Below are 21660 nucleotides of genomic sequence, written 5' to 3'. Positions count from 1 at the left end.
CGCACCCCCCCGCCCTCAAGATCCCCCGCTGCCCTCAGGAGCCCTCAAGGCCCCACACTGATTTCGCTTTCGCCTTCGCCGCCTTTCCCAGAAGTCACGTGACGCTCCCTCCGCCCGGGAACGCCCCCGGCCCGCCCCCGCGCACGCGCACTGGGGCGGGCGCGCGGCTCCCCGAGCGCAGCCGGCACCGTGACAGCGCCGAGCCGGAGCCCGGGTGAGGTGAGGGGAGCGGGCGTGAGGGGCCGGGGGATGGCGATGGCGCTGCCCGCGCTCAGGGGACGATGGCGCTGCCCGCGCTCGGGGGCTGGCGGGGTGAATGCCCGGTGTAACTAAAGCTGTCGCTTCCTCAGATCGCTCCCGGGAGACACCCACCGAGCTTTGCGCTTTGGTGTCCTTGCACCTGGGGAAAGAGGAGGTGGCTCCTTCATTCCTGGCAGGGACACCCCCGCTCCGCTGCCGCAGCCGCTCTCAACTCCTCGCTCTCCACAGCTCACCCTCTCCAGACCTGCCCTGCCCGGCAGCGCTCGAAGCGGACCCTGTGCCCAGCCCGGCTGACGCTGCTCCCGCTGATCCCGCGCCTCCAGCACCGCTGGGCAGCCTCTGCCGAACAGGTGCGCCGCTCCTTCCCTCCCTCACACCCGCCCGAGGGGCTGGGCTGGGCCGGCCGGCAGCGCGGGGAACGCGGGCACGGAGCCGGCCCAGCGCTGGGACTGCTGCCCGCGCCCTTTGCTCCCCATCGGCCGCGATCCCCGGGAAGGGCAGGAAAGGAGGTAGAGGAGGGCCGGGAAGGAGCCCTGGGGTGCACCGGGTGGCCAGCACGCCGAGAGGGGCCATCAGCCGCCTCTGCTCAGCCCTAGTGAGGCACATCTGGAGTGCTGTGCCCAGGTACAAAAACCACCAGGAACTGATGGAGAGGGTCCAGCAAAGGGCACAAAGATGATGAGGGATCTGGAGCACTCTCTTACAAGGAGAGACTACGGGAGCTGTTTAGTCTGGGGTAGAGAAGACCGAGAGGGGATCTCATCATTACATATAAATAACTCAAAGGCAGCTGCCAAGAGGATGGTGCCAGACTCTTTCCAGTGGTGCCCAGCAACAGGGTGAGAAGCAGTGGCCACAAAGTAAAACACAACAAGTTCCACCTCAACATGAGGAAGAACTTTACACTGAGGGTGTCAGAGCACTGGAACAAGTTGCCCAGGGAGGTCATGGAGTCTCCCTCTCTGGGACTTGCTATTTGGGCACACTCAAATGCTGTGTTAGCTGTAATCTGAAAAGCACGCATCAGAAGCCCTCATCCAAGCCCTCACTTTAAACATAACAGTTTTAACTCCTTTGCTTCTCACACCTAGCACACATCACACTCAGCAGCTGAGGGCACTGGCATATAAAAACTAAAGGATCTGGTAGGAAGAGACAGAGAAGATAGTCCTTCACCCCGATGCTGCCCTGTTTGTTTGGATGGGTCTTATAAGCAGCCATGAAAAAACAAAGATGTGAGTGGATTTGCATCTCACCACTCATATTCTCAGCCTGGACTGTTCCTTGGATGTATTTTTACATGCCATTTCCACTACAAGCTGATAACCTGCACCTTAGAAGGCTAAGTGATCTGCTTCTAGAGACCCTACATCAGAGCTAAAGCTACTCACACAAAAGTGTTAGGACTGAGAGAAGCCATTCTGCACGGTCTTAATTCATTTAAGCACCCTGGATCTGCTGCACAGGTTACTTGAATTTAGCCTGATGATCATGAGAACTAAAACACATTAAAAAACATCTTTCCAGTCCTTCAGCATTTAAAGTGACTTGAGATGTAGTCCATTTTTAGAGCAGGTAAGTGTGGACACAAATAGCAACTGAAAATGGGCACTTAGAGGGGTCTCTAATTTTTCACTCACACTCTTGGTGCTGGGGTCAGCTGCCCAGCTGTGTCCCCTCCCAGCTCCCTGTGCACCCCCAGCCTCCTCACTGCTGGGGTGAGGAGCAGGAAGGGCCTTGATGCTGTGTAAGCCCTGCTCAGCTGTAACAAAACATCCCTGCCTTACCAGCACCGTTTCCTGCACAAATCCAAACCAGCCCATACTAGGTACTGTGAGCAAGATAAACTTTATCCCAGCCAAAATCAGCACATCCTCCAATTCTGTCAATGTTCATGAAAACTTCAAATTAGTTATTTTTTACCACTTCAGTCCAAATACTACTCAAACATTTACAGTGACTTTTTTTTTCACCCCTTCCTCAGAATGTCTCAGTGGTATCAGCTACAGCAGCTGGATTCCAAGTTTTTGGAGCAAGTTCACCAGCTGTATGATGACAGCTTTCCTATGGAGATCAGGCAGTACCTGGCACAGTGGCTGGAAAACCAGGATTGGTAAGCCCAGGAATTAATTCAGCTTTGGGTTGTGTGATAAGCAGTGCCCTCAGAAGGGCAGTTACAGGCAGCAGCAGAATGCTGGGGAAGCAAGCAAGCTGCTGGGTGATCTTTTGCTGGTGGGATGCTTCAGTAGCTGTGTGGGTGCTCCAGCCTGTGTTCCTGCCCCTCTTCAGGGTTTTCTGGAGAGGCTGATACCTGGAGTAAGTGTCCTTGCTCATAATGTTCTCAGTGATCCAGAGCAAACGAGTTTCTGCCTTGGTAGCATCAGTCTCTCACTCATCAAAGGCTCTGAACTTCTGCCAGACTTTCTGTGGAGTGGCTTCTCTTTGAGGGGTGGTACAACATGCACACACATCAGGGTCACTTTGAGGTTCCTGGTGTGCATGGAATGAGTAAATGAATTTGAACAGAATGTGGCAAAAATAATAGAGACACAACATCTCTGTATCCAGGAAAGTAAAGTGATTTAAGAGAATGAAACTGGCTTACAGTTGAAGGCAATTCTCAGTGCTTGCATATTCTACAACTGGAGTTGGGGATTAAAAATCAAGTACACCTGTATGTATTTCTTGGCTCTTGCAGTGGAAGTGTATCTAACCCAAGCATGCTTTAAATGATTCCAGGGAACATGCAGCCAACAATGAATCATTTGCAATACTCCTATTCCATGAGCTGCTGTCACAGCTTGATGATCAATTCAGTAGATTCTTGATAGAAAACAACTTTTTGCTGCAGCACAACATAAGGAAAAGCAAACGTAACCTTCAGGTAGGCCTGGGTTATCTGTACAATCTACACATCTATATGTTATCTATATATCTATACATGTGCTTCATTTGCTTCAGTGCAGTTGGATGCCTCTAAGCAGCTACCCTGTTGTGAGGGATTTTCACAGAGGATGTGTGAGAATCCTGATTTAAAAGCCAGAATTCAAGTGTTGCTCCATTTTTGTTTTGATTGGCTACAGTTAGAAAGTTAGAGTTTAATTATCAGCCCAGTTACAGTCTGAGAACTCTAGGGAAAAGAAAACCCCCCCAGGGTAGCACCATCCTGAGCAGAGCAGGGCAGCACTCAATCCACGACACATTTTAGCTTTGTGTGCAGGTAAAACAGTAAGGTGGGATTTGCATCCTGCCTGGACTGTGTGTTAAACCAGCAGCCATAGCAAGGTGTGGGAGGGTGCCTCTTGAGGGATGAGCTCTCTCTAGGACTGTAGGGTGGTATCCCACATCTCCCAGGAATGTCTCTGACCCTTTCCTGTCTCTGTATGCCAATGAACTACAATGCAAACTCACTCTTGGAGCTGGTTGTGGCCATCACACCCTGTAATCCTGGAGCAGGCCATGACCAGTGTGTTCCCTGAGGCTCACACTGGGGTCATACCCTAATTTTTTTTGCCAATCTGCAAGTTACTGAAAGACAAGAAATTATGTGTATGGACTTTAACAATAGACTGTGTGTCTAATGCTAGGATAACTTCCAAGAAGACCCAATACACATGGCAATGATCATCCACAACTGTCTGAAAGAAGAGAGGAAAATACTGAACTCTGCCCAGGCATGCAATGAGGTAACAGTCTTGAAATATCTGCTGCAGTTTTATCTTCCCTTGCCTATTGTTTGGGACAAGGGAAGTGGATGAAGACTGGCAGGGCAAACAGGCTATCCTCTGTCTGCCCAATAAGAGGTTCCTTAAAAAAAGAGAGGAGTGAGCACTGATATGTACCAGCTGGAGAACACTAATTTGTACCAGCATGGCTTTTTCTGCTGAATGAAGTATTTGGAGGATAAATGGGCAGGAAATAATTTTTATTCCTTGAGTGACATAAAAGCTATGCTGGTTGTTTTAATGCTTCTGTAGTATGATATAGCCTTTTGTGCCAATTGGATTTTATTTTAATAATAAGTGCTTGACTCATATACGCAGTAAGATTTTAAGTTTGTTTTTCTGCATTTTACTCCCCAATTTACTCTCTGTTAAGCAGCTGAGCATGCTTCGTTGGACTATCTGTGGAAAAGTGATGCATCATTCTCCTTCCCAGTTATCTCCAAGTATTTCTTTCTAATTTTGGTAATTTTTTTAGTGAAGCCCTTTTTGTTCTTCTGAATTATAGGTAAAGCCATATCCTCTCCTCCATCATCTGTTTTCCAGCTTCTCACCTTTTTTTTTTTTTCCCTTTGCAAGAACTGTTTCACAATAAAAATTCCACAGTTGGGAAGGGCATGCAGAATCTATAGACAGCTGTAATCCACTCATGTACAAGTGAAGTGATGACTGACCAAGCATGTTAATTTCCAATAAGGAAATAACTCAATTTATAGAAAGGCTTTGAAGGTGCAGCTTGGGAAGAGCATTGGGCAGGGGCTTTCAACAAGGGGCCCTTTGCAGCAGTGTCCAAAGCAGCTGCTCTAAGAGTGTGACTCTGACAGAGCCCCTGGAGCTGCAGCACAGCTGTTTGGTCCTGGCAGGTGACATAAAGCACTTGCTGCTGCCTCTCCAGTACACAATAAATGTGTATCAAAAAGGGAAAGGGAATTACAGAATGGTTTGGATTGGGAGGGACTTTGGAGATCATCTACCTTCCTCTAGACTGGGTGGCTCAAAGCCCAATACAGCTTGACTTAAACCTGTTATGGGGGACCTCTGGCACTATACTAAAATAAATACTTTGTTTCTTTCAAATTCACCTGAATTTGATTTTTTTCCACTACAAAATTTTAGTATGATTCATCAGAACAAGCCATGCTTCCTCAGGTTGTTTGTCAACAAATGCCACTCATTTCCAGTAATGAAAAAAGTTATGGGTCACTCTGTTTTGACTTGTTCTGCTTCTTCCCTCAGATGGAAGTAGGGAATGTACAGAACACTGCAGCTGGGATGCCAGACAAGCAGAAGGAGCTTGATGCCAAAGTTAAGGCTGTAAAAAGCAGTGTTACAGTAAGTGTTATATAACTTTTCTCAGTAGGGTTTGTTGATTTGCAGATGCTAAAAATTAGACTTGATAAAATGACAAATAAAAGTAAGGTGGGGTTTTCAAGTCTATAAACTGGGGATTTCCTGAGCATAGGAAATGCCTTGTACCTAAACTTCAGCAACAAAAGCATTTCACCCATGTGAAATACTAGCAACTGAGGGGAAAAAAACCTCTTAAATCATAACTGACCAGTTTGTTGCTAACTAGAAAATGTACTTTTTTAGTATATAGATATTTTTCTTAATAAATACAGTCACAACAGAAAGCTTTTCTCCAAATAGTATGTAAGAATTTGAAAGTTTAAAATGCTATGTAGCCTAGGTTCTCATAAACTCTGTGAACTTAGATGGCTTGACCCCAAGGGCATTTCCATACTTTATAATTAACAGATTTCAGTTAGTTGAGAAACAAGAAGGATGAATAGAAGGTGATAAAATGTAGAAATATTTCCTGTTAGTCCAGGAACAGACATTGCTATAAAAGTGGACTTCATATCTGTCAGAGCTGGTACCAGGCAGTTCCTAATCAGATCAAGTCTTGCATTAATTAAAAATATTAAATAATTGTGGTCACCCTCAATTGTGCATTACAGGATGTGGAGCAGGACATCAAGACATTAGAGGATATGCAAGATGAATACGACTTCAAATGTAAAACCCTGCAGAACAGAGGTGAGTCATTTTCCAAAGACATCCCCTATTGTGTCTAGTTGGTCAGGGTAAACTGCTCTTTGTGTCAGGGCACTGGGCCTAATGATAACACAGCCAAACCTACTGGTAATGTCCCTTGTTGATTAACTCTGCTTCACTCTGACAGCTAAATTTCTGCATGTCTTTTGTTCCAAGTAAGAATCTTTTGTTCCAAGTAAGAGAGTCTCCTTGTTAACACAGCATTCCTTTGCCACTAGAAGTAGCAAACCCTATAGGCTCTGTAACCATTCTGCCATACACTTAATTAGTGATGTTTCACAAATGCCAAACCAGCTTTAGGTTTTGTAGGCTCTTGTGTACCAAGGGAAACCCACAGAGTCCACCCTGGTTTCATTATACAGCTCTGTCTCTGCTGTTGAATTCTTTGTTCCAGAAAAGGCTTTAGTTTCTAACGCAGCTTGGCAGAGCTGACTCTCCCTTAGAACAGGGACATGTTCAGAAGGTACTAAGGGAAGCACTGAGCCAGCATCTTGCTTTTTGTATTTGTCCCCTTCCCACCTCAGCATTTCCCCCTCCCCTCCTTCAGCACTCCTTCAGCCTCACATTCCCAATCTGGACTTATTTTACAGAACATGAGTCCAATAGTATGTCTCAGGAGGAATACAAGAAAGAGCAGCTGAATCTCCAGCACATGTTCTTATCACTGGACCGCAAGAGAAAGGTAGCATTCAAGTTTTCTTTCAGAAGTCAGCAGCTCTTCATCTTAAGCACATGTTCATTTTCATTGAATTGACATAAATTAGCAGTAGGAAAGGTTTTTTAACATGTCAGTTGAACTGAGATACTTGCAGAGTTTTGCAAAACAGATGAGCACTAACTGAAACAGTACTTAGTTCTCCTGTGTGCAGTATTTCTAATAAACAGGGTAATCTCCTATTCTGTGCAGGAGGTGGTGAATAAGATAGTGCAGCTGCTGCAGAGCACAGAGCACACACAGGCTGCCCTCATTAATGAAGAGCTGGTGGAGTGGAAGCACAGGCAGCAGACAGCGTGCATTGGGGGGCCACCCAACGCCTGCCTTGACCAGCTGCAGAACTGGTAAGACCACATTTAAACCATGTCATGAAGGAGCACCACATCTAGGAAATATATTGATTATTTATATGATCTGTTTCCATTCTCTCTTAGCATAACTGCATTCATTTTATTACCTCACCACAAAGTGTACTCCAGGCACTGCCACATCCTCAGAGATACTCACCTGGCTGGTGCCTCTGCACTGGTAAAATATTAAAAAGTGCTCAAAGTAATGAGATTGTGTCAATTGTAGGTTCACCATTGTTGCTGAAAGCTTACAGCAAGTTCGTCAGCAGCTCAAGAAGCTTGAGGAACTGGAACAGAAGTTCACCTACGACCCTGATCCCATCACAAAAAATAAACAATTTCTGCAGGACCTAACACACAAGCTTTTCCAGCAGCTCATCCAAAGGTAATAGACTGTAAGGATCTTTTGGTGCTACCATGAATAAATAGACAAAGAGCACCTTCCCTACCATTCCCTCAGTATTTCCTACATCGTATCTTTTCATTTTCCAAGGTTTTCCTAAGTTTGTCAAACATTAAACTGAATTACTGGGTTTGAGATTTACCCCATCTAGGATTTCCACAGTTTCAGGCCTATGGAAAGGGTTTATGCTCAGTCATTGTTGAAGTTAGCAGGAGCTTTCCTGCAGTACACGTTGATTACAGAGTCAAATTCTCAGTCTGTTAGTCCACATCTCACTTCAAGCTTCAAAGTTCAAGTGAAGAGAGGAAAGAAACAATCTGCATCAAGCTGTGCCCAACATAGATACACACTAGATTCTCCAGTCCTTTGTCACTGGACACGTCATCGTTGCCTCCAGAACGAGGAGGCCAGCCCTGCCTCTGTACCACCTTTTTGGTCCAAGTTACTGTAGCTGGTAGGTGCCTCACAGAAGACCAGAAACCTATTCTGTAAACACACAGTAGGCAAAAATCTGGAATGTATCAAAACAGGCTAGCCCCAAAAGTTTGTTTCATTGGGTTAGCTGGCCCTCATCAAATCCCCTGCTATTTTATCCGTGCTTTGGGCATGTGTTGTTACACAGCACTGTCACTGTAAGAATTCAGGAAGCCCTGGGAATGGCAAACAAAACAACACTCCTCACTTGCACCATGCTAATTGCAGCACAGTGTTTCCTTGTTGTTTGATTTCAGGGAAGTGTGACGTAGCAATCTCCCTGCTCAAGCCATCAATGCATTGCAGAAAAGCCAACACAAAAAAATCACCATTTCTAGCCCCATTATAACAATTGAAAGGAGCTGAGTCACACACCTCTGTGCAGATTGAAGCTAAGTGAATAAAGTGTATAGTATTACTGGTAAATCAGCATTCTTTTAAAGTTTACTTTTATGTGTTTTTTTTATTTAAGAGCAGTACAGATAAATCATAGTGCCTTTAACCTGTTCTTCCCATAGCTCCTTTGTGGTAGAGAGGCAGCCTTGCATGCCAACACATCCTCAGAGGCCACTAGTCCTGAAGACAGGAGTGCAGTTCACTGTGAAGCTGAGGTATGTTTTCCCCTTTCCCTGTTCCTTTTTTGTGGTAAGGCTTTCCCGTCACTGGCTTCCTGCAGCCCAGAGGATTGCACAGCCTGCCCTGCAGCCCAGGGGCTGAGGCAGGAGGGAAGTGCCAGGGGCAGGGGCTTTCTTCTGCCAGAACTTGACTCACAGTCAGCTTTTACCCTTTCCCAGAAGGGGGGTGTACCAAGTGTGTCACAAACACAACCAAGCAGCAAGAAGACACATGCAGAGCGCTTTGCCATGCCAAAGAGTAACTCATTTGCCCATTCAGTTTTATCTCTAAATGCTGTCTGGTATGGAGCCTGCATCTGGCCCCTGAGTGTGCTGAAATATCTGTGGTAAGCAACACAATACAAAAGAACCCATATTTTTCAATTGCTGATGCTAAAAAAACATACTTCTCTTTCCAGATTGCTGGTGAGACTGCAGGAACTGAACTACAACCTAAAAGTGAAAGTTTTATTTGACAAGTATGTTGCATTTATTTCATCCCTCTTATGTAATGGTAAACAGTTCCCACATTTAGAAACCCAAAAGCAGTCACATTAGAAGTGTTGATAGGCCAGCAGCAGGCTGGTTCTCTGTGGCAGCAGGTACATCCTTCCCCTTTCCTTACCCATTCCCTTGCTCTAAATCTCTCTCTGCCACCAGAGACATGTCACAAAGGGCAGATGGCCTCAACTTCTCACCATCAGCTCCACAGAGAAGAGCTCACTACTGCTAAATCAGACACAGCAGCACCTGGGCAACAGCCACTCTGCTGGGGTGTTTCACCTGCATTAGCAGGAGTGACAGTGTGCAATTGGACTCCACCATTCCTCGTCACATAATTCAGTCACCTCTAGAATCCCTTCCTTTTTGGGTAGAGTCTAGTACAGAATATAGTTCTCAAGCTGCCTTTGAAGAAGGGGTATAATCTGCCTACCTGTAACATGAGATGTTCTCAATCAGAGAAAAAAATTACAGCCATTGAAACAGATTAATACCAATCTGTTGTATTTTGTAAGAAGTTCAGATGAGTTTTGCACTTACTTCAAGGACAGGCAAAGAAATGTGACAGGCTGTCCAAAATGATGGCAGGGACTGTGCTTTCAAGAAAGCAAGTGGGCTTTTGTCTTCCCAGCCCAGTTGCTTTCCCAGATTTTTGTTCACTTGAAATGGCTCTAGGTTCCAGAAACTTGCATAGAACAGTAAAAAAGTAAAAAAAGGAATTCTTATGTGCAAGTCTTTAAGTGCACTAGATAGAATGCAACTCAGTAAAATCCCAAGTGCTGGGAAAACCAATTCAAGTGATGCAGCAATTTATCCAGCAAGTTTAAATGCAGATTTAGAGGGGCAGAACTCTATTTTTTTTTCTCAGAACAGGAGTTACAATCTTTATAGTAAAAGAAAGTACTTCTTTTGATTATAAAGCCCCCATAGCAACACCAAGCCTCAGTAAAACACAGGCTGTGTAGCACAATATTTATTTTGACTGCTTTAGCCAACTGCCTCATCTTTTGCACAAGATTTTCACAAAAGCATTTTACCAGTTCTCAGTCAGCACTGTCAGCTACTAAAACATGCACATTTTCTGTATCTTTGGCACAATCTTTAAAATATTATTTTGTCCTTTTTTTTCTTGACAGAGATGTAACTGAGAAGAACTCGGTCAAAGGGTATGTGGCATCAGAGTTTGATATATTAACATTAGGTTCTTTCAATGAATGAGAGATTTAATTACATTTTCTCTCTCTTTGTGTAGGTTCAGGAAATTTAATATTTTGGGAACAAACACAAAAGTAATGAACATGGAAGAATCTACTAATGGAAGTCTATCAGCAGAATTCAGGCACTTGGTAGGGGGTTGGTTTTTTCTTTCTATTACTGATACAGCCACTTAATTTTGCAGTAGAGCATGGTAGGAAGGAAACAAATTGCTTTTGTTATTGAAGTCATTATTCATTTTTTGTGTAAAGAGGAACTGTGATTATCTCTCCTTTTTCTTTTTTCTGTCCTTTTAAAAATATTTTTTGCCTGTTTCAAAATCAGAATCAATCAAAATGTGATTGCTTGTCACTGAAAAAGGGACAGAAGTGCAAACAAGAATATTTGCTGCCATACAGCTTATGCTGAAATAGGTTCTTGGGAGAAGGAAGTTAAGAAAGCCTAGAAAGGCTGGTTTGGTTCTTTCAGAGGAAGGTCCATAGGTAGGGAAGTCTGGAATAGTTTAAAGAGCTTTGAGTCTGGAAGATGAAAATTATCAAAGAGTGTGCAGCTGCAAGAGAGTCAGTGCCTTTGGCAGGCTATGGGGCTCTTCTGATCTGCAGATTGTGAGGGAACACTCTGGTTCCATCACGACAGCAGGAAAAGTGCAAGTCCAGAACCAGGGAACATGGAACTCTACCTTCATTGTCCAGAGCTGAGGCTGTCTAGAGTTTGTCATCTGATTCAGAGGGGTACTTTGATAAACCAGTATTCCATCTGATCCTGATTTCATACTGCTTCTGTTCTTAAAAGGCTTCTTGCTTAAAGGCACTGCAACATAACCATGCAGTATCTTTTTTCACAGATGAACAGTCTGTAAAAGGGTAGTAGTTACCTACAGTTTAATGCTTTGGCTCCCACAGTTTAGAGCCAAATAGAATCAGACACTAGTGCAGCAAGTTTGCATACAGTTGAGCAAGTGGAACTCTACCACTTCCATTTGTGGCTGCCATAAATGAGTGACAGGTTTTTTGTTTGTTTGCAGCAACTGAAAGAACAGAAAAACACAGGGAGCAGAACAAATGAGGTAAGCAGCACTAACCTTTGCTCTGTAAAGTTTGAGCAGAATACTAACAAGGCATTCATTTAAGGTAATGCTCTCTGCTCAGACCCATGAAGACACACGTGGGATGAGAGATCATGGGAGAGGAGTTCAGTGTTTCTACAGAGTGATCCCTATAGGAAGAGCCTGCAAGGAGAGTTACTGCCAAAATCGCAGTGAGGGACTCCCACACTGGCATCTGCCTTTAACAGGGCTTCCTGGCAAGCACAGATTTTTCTATGCCTTACAGGTAGTAGCCACAAAAAAACCAAAAAATATGCCAGGAGAGGCAGTTTTAGGAAGCCAGCACTGTCACTTGACTTTGACTGTAAGCTCTTACTGAGGTCTGGAGCCTGTGACCATGGGCAGACAAAGGTTTTCCCCATGATAAAACCCCATTACTTTACCCTAGGAATTTTCAGTCCCTGAAAAGTTCTTGTATTTTTTTCAAGGGTCCTTTGATTGTGACAGAAGAGCTTCATTCTCTGAGTTTTGAGACACAGCTGTGCCAGCCTGGTTTAGTAATAGACCTAGAGGTAAGTCTTAGATCAAACTGATGCACTTCAGTTCCTGTGTGTCACTTGTGCTAACAATCTTTACTTTTTTCTCTCTTTTTTTTGTTTTTTTTTTTGTTTTTTTAAGTACTGGGATATCACGTACTTTCAGTTATTTCAAATTATGGGAATGACACTTCACAACAACTCTGTATAGACATAGAGAGAGAATTCTGTCAGATCTCTGGGTAAATATGAATAGATGTGCTTTGCAAAATGTCTGGTACCTAGAGGGCTGAAACCACAGGGTTGGTTATCAGTTTACATTTATTTCAGAAGCAGTCTGCTGTGAACTCTACTGTCACTATCAGTGCTGGGATAACTGACAAATGAAAGTCCTTTTTAGACAAAAATCACCCAGTATTTCCAGTATTTCATCATACTTTCTCCCCTACATACAAACTTTTACAGAAAAAGTCAAGATTATGCAAGCAGGGAATTAAAACAGAAATGAGTGTGTGGATAATCTCAAGGAGGATTGTGGCCACAGTGCAGGGTAACCTGACATGTTTGCTTTTGTGCTCCTTTCAGACCACATCCCTTCCCATTGTTGTGATCTCAAATGTGAGCCAGCTTCCCAGTGGATGGGCTTCTATCTTGTGGTTCAACATGCTGTCTACTGATCCCAAGGTATTTGCAAGAAAAAAAAAAAAAGATGTTTTATCAGGTACTATGTCTAGTTTTCAAGCAATGTTTGCAAGTGGCTGCTGCATTTGAGCTCTGCAGGTGACTCTTAATGAGTTTCAGGTGTAGAGGGGGGCAGTGACTTCCCTGACCTAAACAGAGCAATACTTGAAATCCACAGAAGGGTAGTGTACATGTATTCAGGACATACAGCTCACAGTGAGAAGCCAAATGAACATTGAAGAACTCAATTGTGGTGCACTTGAGTAATCCAGCAGTTCTGCCTGCTGGGAGGAGACCTGTCCAGAGCCCCAGAGATTGCTTTTCCTGGTAAAGAGTGCCTGGAAGTACAGCTGCCTGCTTCTGCAGAGTTATCTCAAGCTGACATCCATTCTTAAACCTGGAGCTTGTTTGGGCAACACAAAAATTCACGTGGCATTCCAAGATTAATGTTTGTTGACCATAGCTTGTATTGTCTGTTCCATTCTAGAACCTGTCCTTCTTTCTGAATCCACCTTGTGCAAAGTGGTCTAAGCTTTCTGATGTTCTGAGCTGGCAGTTTTCTTCTGTAACAAAGAGAGGACTTAATGCAGATCAGCTGAGCATGCTGGGGGAGAAGCTTCTTGGTAAGGTCTGCTTTCATCACAGATGGCCTGTCTGAACTGAAGCTAGTTCTGCATCTTTTCCTGCAACCCATTTTAAGTTTTCCTTTCCTCTCACAGCTTTCCCCCTCCTACCATATAACTTTGTAGCAATTTTCCACTTTTCAGTATGGCAGGGTTTGTAAATGAGATCATGTCATGAAAAAATCTGCAGTTCTAACTTGGGAGTTTTATGCATTAGAGCACCACAGACTGAGCCTGATTCTGCCTTTTGAAGTAACACTCATGTTTAGTCAGTCTGTGAAGTGGATGTTCGTTGGCATCCCTTGGGTTTTTTTTTTTTTAAATCCACCTCCATTCATTTTAACTTCATGCATGCCCCCAGCTACAGTGGGGATTCACTCTGCATAAACACAGTTGCAGTGTCAGCATGCAAACACTATGAAACTGCTAAAGAATAGCAAACTGAATTATCTCCCACATGAGGGTCCTTAATAAAAGCCTCATCAGCCATGGGTTTTGTTTCCAAACTCCTTGCAGTTTGCCTGAATAGGCAGAGCACTTTACACTGCTACTGATTTTGCACAGTAGACTCTAGATGAAAAATAATATTGATTCAGTATGTTTCATCAACCTTAAGTTTCAGGGAAAAAATTATATTTAAAAGCATTTGAGATTAGTGTGTCTAGATGGCAGGTATTCAGCATTCCACTCTCTAATTTCCTCAAGACATAAGATCTGACAAAAAGCTGTTAATTTATTAGATTCCTTTTCAAATTTCTACAAAGAAAATAGTTTTTTTTTGTTTAACTAACCAACAAAGAGACCAGTGATATATTTCTGTGGCAAATTTGCATTTCAGAACTACAGGGGCTTTGTTGAGCTCTGGTAGGGTTGCTACTTAAATCTTATCTCTATAGATAAAAATATTACCCAGCTGAAAAAAAATCCTGCTTGCTGAACACTATATTCAGGATTCCTCAGTGCAAGAGACAGAACCAGCAGGGTGCCAGGGCACAACCTGGCTGCTGGTTTTGCAATATCAAAGTGGGCAGAATCTTCATCTTTTAACACCAGCAGTATCAGTAATAAGCTCCCTAACCCAGTTTATTTTTAGAAAAATGACAGAGAAAAGCATATTTATGGGAAGCAATGGCACAATCCTTAATGGGAAGAATCTGGCTCTGACTAGTCAGGGTCTGCAAAGCTCCCAGCTACTGTAGGCCCAGCATATCACTTTTCTTTGTGCTTTGGATGTGGTTATGAAACACTGTGAACATACAAACAAGGCTGAAGGAAACAATTGCAACAGAAATAAGATGAGTCTGTGGTTGGGGTAGACCCAATTACAATCAAGAGTTTCTGGGGCAAAATCCTGCAAATCACCAGAATCAAGGTAGGGAAGTGCTCAATCTTAGAGAGATGCTGCAGGGTCTGCTGAGCCTGCAGAGGAGCTTGTGGGCTGCAGCCTTCTTGCTGTGCTGGCAAGAACTGTGCAAGGCTTCATTTTCCTTCCTGGAAGCATTTTGAAGCTGGCAAGTGTTTGGTGCAGCACAGCACAGCAAGTGTCAGGATGGATTGGTTCCCATGACACCAGGGCTGCTCACACAGGTTGGGGTGCTGTAAAACCTCCCAGAGGGGAACTTGGCAGCCTCCCCTGCAGTAGCTGTGAAAGCACAGCAGCCTGCCCTTCCTCCTCTTTCGTAGTCCAACAGCTGCCTTCCAAACAAACACTCTCAACTTGGTTTGCTAAGTACTTTTAGCCTTACTAACTTATGGAACATGACTCAACTCAAATTTATTGTGTTCAGGGCCAACAATTGGAGGATCTCAAGATGGCCTTATTCCTTGGACAAGATTCTGCAAGGTATGCACACCATTGTAAAAACTGAGGTGGAAGAGGGATCTCATCTTTCTTTTTTGTGGTTTTGTTTGATTTCCCCCCCAGGGTGCCTACTTTTCTAGTAGCATCCCCTAATTATTCTAGCCCTTACATGGTCATGGGAGGCTTTGGTGGTGAGGTTAAAGTAGCAGCAGGAGGAAAAAGAGCTTGCAGTGGCAAGGAGTAGATGATTTTGAGACTGTTTTTGATTCATGTAAACTCCATAGGAAAAAAATGTATCTTTCAAACACAGCATCTCCATTATTATTAATGCAGCTGCTCTTAATAGAATAGCTCTCCATTTTGACTATTACAGAAAATGTAAACAAAAAACCAGCAAGATGAATAGATCTTCTGTATTTTAGTGAAGGACATTCCCCAGACCAGGGGAAATTGGACCAGGGTGAGGATTAACGTGGGGTGGCCAAGAGGGTCAGTATGACAGAAAGCCACATCATGGAATTTCACAACCCTTGCTGAAGCAAGACAAGAGGACTCTTCACTTTTTTCAGCTTTAGACCCTAAGCTGGTGTAGATAAATAGAAGATCACAACAACCAGGAGCAGAGTCCAGGGGAAAAGCAAGGCTCTGGTGACCTACAAGCACTCTAATCCATTGATGCCTCATGAGACATTGAGATCCAAGTCTCAACACAAAGTGTCTCTCAGGTTTTCTGCTAGCCAGCCCAGTCAGAAAACCCCAGTGGCATGGGTTTGCATGTCCCACAACTCCAATAGCACCCAGGCTATCCCTGTTGGCACAAGAGCTTTTTATCTGCTCTTAGACCAGTGTTGTCACATGGGAGAGGTGATGGATCACACATTTGTGGGTACGGGAGGCTCAGACAGGCATTTTAACTCATGTCTCATTATCCCTGTTCCCCCCCTCCCATCCCTGCCTTTACATATTCTGAATTTCAGGAAAACATAAATGATAAAAATTTCCCCTTTTGGCTGTGGATTGAGGGAATCCTGGAGCTTATTAAGAAACATCTCCTGTGTCTCTGGAATGATGGGTAAGACCTTAGTGAATTTAAAGATGTGGTCATTGCCTCAGACTTCACTTTTAGGCTAGCAATTGCACACTCAGGCTGGGAGGTTGTTTGTGCAGAGGGTAGATCTTGAAACTGGAAGAATCTGAAGCAAATGAATTCTAGTAGGGAGGAATCCTCTGATGAGGAACTACTAAAAGCAAGAACATCAGATCACCAAGTTGTCCCATTTAAGTCACAGAGTAGGGCTTTGAATGTTAGATTAGATTTTGTTTTGCCTTTGCTCCCACTCTTAGTCGGTTCTTCCTACATCCTAGAACACAGCCAAGAAAAACTGAAGCGCAAGAAAATGTAAGTCCTGGTGATACCCATTTAAAACCCCAAACCAGCTCCCTGCCCGAGGAGAGTTACTGTGAGCTGCCTGGAGGTGGCAGCAGCCAGGCTCGGAACGCTCTGCCTGCACCGTGTGCCCAGAACCCGGCAGTCTTCACTGATTTTTTTAGAGTATTACCAAGTAGAAGGACTCTGCCAGATGGGAACACAGTTCCATTTGCCCTTTTAATACTGGTTTAGTAAACTTTTCATTCTGGGATTTCCGATTTCAGATGTAATTCTGCCCAAACTAGGCTTATCCAAGGTCACAATCCTGGGTTTTAATTTTAGCCACGTTATGAAACCTCATCAAACAGCACACTCACAGTGGAGCATCCTGGTGTCTCACACTTCTGCAGCAGCAGGATTGCTTTGCCTTGCTGCATTCAGCAGTGGCCTTCACATTTTTGCCCCCCAGTTCCAGAAGAGTTCTGTCAAAGCCCTGTGCAGTACAAGCCTTGTTTCCCTGCCCCAAACCTCCCCCTTTCTGTGCTGCAGTGCAGTGGCAATATTTGTCACCATTCCTGAAGCAGAGTGGCAGTTCTGGGCCTGGGATTACATGTGGGTTTGGGACAGACTGGAAGAGCAGAGACTGCCCTTGTATACAAAAGAGTAAATACAACCTCAAGAACACTTGCCTTTCTTCATACTTGAGAGATAGGAAGGCAGAAGACTTCCCTCACACACAGGATATTGACTACTGAACACATTTGTTACCTAAAGCATGGCATTTAAACCAAGCAAAACACAAAACTCACCAATCAAACCCCATAAAACAGGGCAGCTCACTGCATCTGAAACTCTAAGCAAAATAATGCTTGTTTAGGGGTTTTTTGTGCAAAACCCACTTTCTGTAACTTAATGCACTCGAGGACAGTCATAGTACTCAAAAGATCATTATTGATGGAGTATTTTGAGGAATAAGGAACAGAGAAAACCTTGGGGAAAAAAAAAGCACCGGCACAAGCAAAATACCAAGCAACAAAGCAACCCAAACCAAATAGCTGGGGCTTGGCCAGGGTCGTACCCAGGTACTGACTTGAATAACTCCCTCCTCAGTGCCTGTCCAGATCAATCAATCTCTTACAACTACCACACCAGCCTCCTAGTCCATGCAGGAACATTTGCTGAGCACAGTGAAAAAGTCACAAAAGTTTAACAGCTCCTGTAGAAAACAAGCTCAAGGCCCAAAGCAAACCCCACACCTGTAAGAGAGTAATCTGGCAGCCAGCAAAGTTTGTTTCATCAGCCAAAGAGGAGGAACAACTGTCCTTTAGCATATTGTTGAACCCAGGACTTACTGCTGGCTGGGGTCTGCCCCTGTTACACACATGGAATGTCACTTCTGCTCCCACAGCCCAGCTTTGAGAGCAGAATGGACAATCATTCTTGTTCCAAGTGCAGAAGGATGTTTGTCTAAGCCCCCAGGCTGAAGTGAGAGTGCTGAGGGAAGCTGTGGTGATTCACACTGCCACGAGGCATGAATCACCCCCTGACTGCAGCCAGCCAGTCCTGCTGCCAGCTGTCCACAGGACAAAGCCTTCTGTGAGGCTTCCACCAGCACTTCAGCTCTTTTAAGTGAGGCAAAGCTTTTTAGTTTTCCTAGCTAGCACAGCACAGCTTCGTTTTTATGTTGGGGAGTAACTCAGCTCTTTGTTTTCAACATTACAGCTGCATTGTGGGCTTCATCAGCAAAGAGAGAGAACGTGCTCTGCTGAAGGACCAGAGCCCAGGAACATTTTTATTGAGGTTCAGTGAAAGCAGCAGGGAGGGAGCAATCACCTTTACCTGGGTAGAGGAGTCTCAGAATGGTAAGTCAGCAACAGAGAACCTTTGCTGACCTGCTTGCACCAGAACAAGAAGTCTTTGGGGCCTTCTCCTCCCCCTGAGGACCAGCACAACACCCCTGGCAGCAGCAGGGCACAAGCAGTAGCAGGGACACACCATACTTGGGGTAACTCAAACCACACAATCAATGGATCAAGGTTTCAGCTAGGACAAGCTGCACTTCCCAGCCCTGCTTCTGGCCTGGAAGTTGGAAAGGAAAAACTGCCCAGACTGTCTTCCCTGCCTCCTTAAGCTCTCTCCCAGCCTTTAGTACTCACACAATTGCATCTCCTTCCAAGCCCAAGTGCAGCTTTTGTTCCTTCCTTCCTTCCTTCCCACGCTCCCCCTGGATAAATTATGTACTCACTCATTTTCCAAATAGTTCTCCTTCCTCCCCTTGGCCAAATGGATCAGTGAAGAGCTTCCTTCTTCTGTGAGCTGGACTGGTTCTCATCCTCTCCTAAGGAAGCCTGGAGGCATCACAGCCACAAGCTAAAGCCTCCCTTGTACCCAGTCAGGGCTCTCCCCTTATCACACTCCCTACCAGCCCCACCTGCCAGCGTGGGGCAGCTGTTGACACTTCACCTTGATGAGCCCAAAAGCAGCAGCAGGTGGAAGAGAAACTGCTGATGTACTGAAGGGTGACTTCTTTCCTTCTTTCCCTTGGCTGCCTTCATTCCTGAAACATCCAAAAGTTCAAAGAAGGTTGATAGTATTTGCAGCATTCAGGAAGGCTTATATGTCTCTCCTGATGATTCATGAAAGCCTCAGGTGGTGTATTTGGATCAAACTCCCTAACAGACAGCAGAGTTTGAATTACATAATTTGGAAGAAGGTTAAAAGGCAGCACAACCTAAATTACTTAATGAAACATTGCAGTAATTTCCATGGACAAGTCACACCAGTCATTCTGAGTACACAGCACACTAAGAGCCCTCACTGTGTGCTATCCCCTCATGCCTCCCTACCCCACAGAACAATTGTGCTCCCTTTGGCAGGAATTAAATATTTCCTGCAGCACTGTAGGTATCATCCAGGCAAGGCTTATGCTGATGTGAACTCTGAATTTGTTGGAAGTGGCTGCAGCTTTTCTGAACACTTTCAGAAATAAACTTTGAAGCCAGCTTTACAAAGTGCTGCTTCTCTCCTCAGCAGAGCCTCAGTTCCACTCGGTGGAGCCCTACACCAAGAAGGAGCTCTCTGCCGTGACCTTCCCCGACATCATCCGCAACTACAAAGTGATGGCAGCCGAAAACATCCCCGAGAACCCTCTGAGGTTCCTGTACCCCAACATCCCCAAGGACAATGCCTTTGGCAAGTACTACTCCAGGCCCAAGGAGGGTGAGTGCTGTGTGGGGCTCCTGCCTTTTAGCTTGTCTGCCTTTTCCTCAGCTGCTGGGGCACTGCACAATTCCTGGGGCATGGAAAGAAACGGAGCAGTTGGCCTGAATGCCTTGGCAGCCCATCCCATGTTTATAGGTTAAGAAAAGTCTGTTTTTATATAGGCACAACATGAGACTTAATCAGACCAAAAACTGAAACCCCTAATTGTCACTGGCTGTCATGTGAGCCTGTGAGCTGTTCCAGAAATTTAGGCTCCCACTAACAGCCCCGACCATGACTGGTTATGGGAGGGGTTTCTTTGCCGTTTTGTATAGGAGAACAGGAAAAACTGACTAAAAATGTAATAAATTAACCATAGTGCTGTAAAATGCATAACAGAGAGATTTGCACATTATCTGGGTCATAGGCTGTATTTTTGGTAAAATAAGGTGAAAATGTGATGTAAACTTGCTGGGAAAAAAAACCACAGGCTTTTTTTTTTTTCTCCTCTTGAAGCACCAGAGCCAATGGATTTGGATGGTCCCAAGGGAACTGGCTACATCAAGACTGAGTTAATCTCTGTATCTGAAGTGTAAGTTCTCACAAAAATGCTGTATTTTTAAGAACTGATCGTAAGATTTTAGCTGTAGTTCATGTCTCTTCATACTGTTTAAGCTGTAGGTGCCCCAGTCAGGTCTTTCCTCTTTGAGAATCTGATCACAACACATTAATGCACTGCTGTGTTTCAAACACCATTTTTAGCTAAAAACCCTAGAAACTTGCAGGGTGTTGTGCAGGCAAGTAATTTCTTGAAAAGCACATTCTCAAATACTTGTTGGACTTCTTTGGTTAGGATGTGCACCCCTGAGTAGTCTGAGTTTCATTTTAGGCCAGGCTGGCTTTGCAAAGGCTGCTCTTCCTCACAAGGGGCCTGGTTGGTAGCCAGGCAGAGTAGCCCAGCTGTGCCTCATTTGTTTGGTGACAGTGAATCCCTGCTCTTGTCCCTCAGGCACCTTTTAATCCCTGCTCTTGTCCCTCAGGCACCCCTCCAGGCTGCAGTCCCCAGAAAACCTGCTGCCCATGTCTCCCGAGGAGTTTGATGAGGTGTCTCGCATGGTGGGCCCCGCAGAGATCGATACTGTGGTACGTACCAGGAGCTCTAGGGTTCAGCCACAGCTTGCTCTTCCCTTTTCTTTTTCCCTGAGACATACCTCAGATACTTAGGCAGAGAACACATGTCTTCACAAGCATAGGAAAAGCTGGGATCCAGAGTTAGACTGGGATTGCCAGCGGTTGTTTTTCAAACATGTCTGCAGGAGAAGGGTGAAGAACAGCAGAGCAAAGCTGCTGTGTGTGCCTTGCTGGAGGAGAGATGGCACGGGAGGAAGGAGCATCCCTCTGGTGGGGGCTTTGTGGGGAGGGCCCCAGCAGGAGTGCAGTTTGGAAGTGCTGCCCTTGCAGGGTGTGCTTCAGGAAAAGAAACAAATTCAAGTGATCCCCACCCTGAGCAGCTGAATGCTGATGTGAATCAGGGTGACTGGGGCAGAAGGTGGTCATGCTCTGTGGCTAGCAAGGACTTGAGAAGCAGGGCTGGGGCTGTGTAATGAGGTTTCCTTTTCCCCTGTTCCTTGCAGATGTGCACACACATCCAGCTCTGAGCTGTGGCTGAGCTTCCCCTGCGTCATTAGCACGGCCCGTCCGCTTCTCGCCTCCTGTGCTGCATCAGTGCCTTGGGGACAGCGCTTCCCTTCCTTGGTTCCTCAGCCTCAAGGTCCTGCAGCAGTTTTAGCTGATGGCAATACCAACAGCAGCAGCCTGAGCAGCCTCCCTACAAGCATATCTTTGTTTAATTAGCAAGATACTGTGCCAGAGTGGAGGAAGAGGAAGGTGAGATTGTGAGCTCCTCAATGACAGTGATGGCAGAAACATGCATTCATTGTTTGAAGAAATTAGTTAAAAGTTTAAAACAGTTAACTGTACATAGAAGGCTTCAAAGGAAAGCTGGTTCTTTTACAGAGGTTCTGTTCAGAAAGGTTACACCTTGAATTTTTGTCTGCATCACAAAAGGGAAACACTCTACACATAGCATGC

The 21660-nt window shown here is 44.9% G+C and overlaps 1 protein-coding gene across 3 annotated transcripts; it reads left to right on the top strand.

The window, feature by feature from the left end:
• Positions 1 to 166: 166 nt before the first annotated feature.
• STAT1 (signal transducer and activator of transcription 1) lies at positions 167 to 21660 on the top strand. Of its 3 annotated transcripts, none has more exons than XM_054277594.1 (24): positions 167 to 214; positions 2246 to 2374; positions 3001 to 3145; positions 3849 to 3947; positions 5220 to 5315; positions 5945 to 6023; positions 6632 to 6723; positions 6949 to 7100; positions 7333 to 7491; positions 8502 to 8594; positions 9017 to 9076; positions 10235 to 10264; positions 10351 to 10444; positions 11338 to 11379; positions 11847 to 11930; positions 12480 to 12578; positions 13063 to 13198; positions 14986 to 15041; positions 15977 to 16071; positions 18091 to 18230; positions 19399 to 19587; positions 20086 to 20161; positions 20610 to 20712; positions 21204 to 21660. In XM_054277594.1, exons 2-24 carry the CDS (start codon positions 2247 to 2249, stop codon positions 21225 to 21227), a joined length of 2271 nt encoding a protein of 756 aa, XP_054133569.1. In that variant the 5' UTR covers positions 167 to 214; position 2246; the 3' UTR covers positions 21228 to 21660. The 3 variants fall into 3 exon arrangements, with proteins under 3 accessions (XP_054133569.1, XP_054133570.1, XP_054133568.1); XM_054277595.1 differs by lacking the exon at positions 167 to 214 and adding an exon at positions 484 to 611 and having other exon boundaries at positions 19402 to 19587; XM_054277593.1 differs by lacking the exon at positions 167 to 214 and adding an exon at positions 484 to 611.

Source organism: Melozone crissalis, unplaced genomic scaffold (genome assembly GCF_028551555.1).
Source record: "Melozone crissalis strain CALT ecotype California unplaced genomic scaffold, PUWL_Pcris_2 ptg000023l_1, whole genome shotgun sequence".
NCBI lineage: Eukaryota > Metazoa > Chordata > Aves > Passeriformes > Passerellidae > Melozone > Melozone crissalis.
This window is presented reverse-complemented; position numbering and strand designations above follow the sequence as displayed.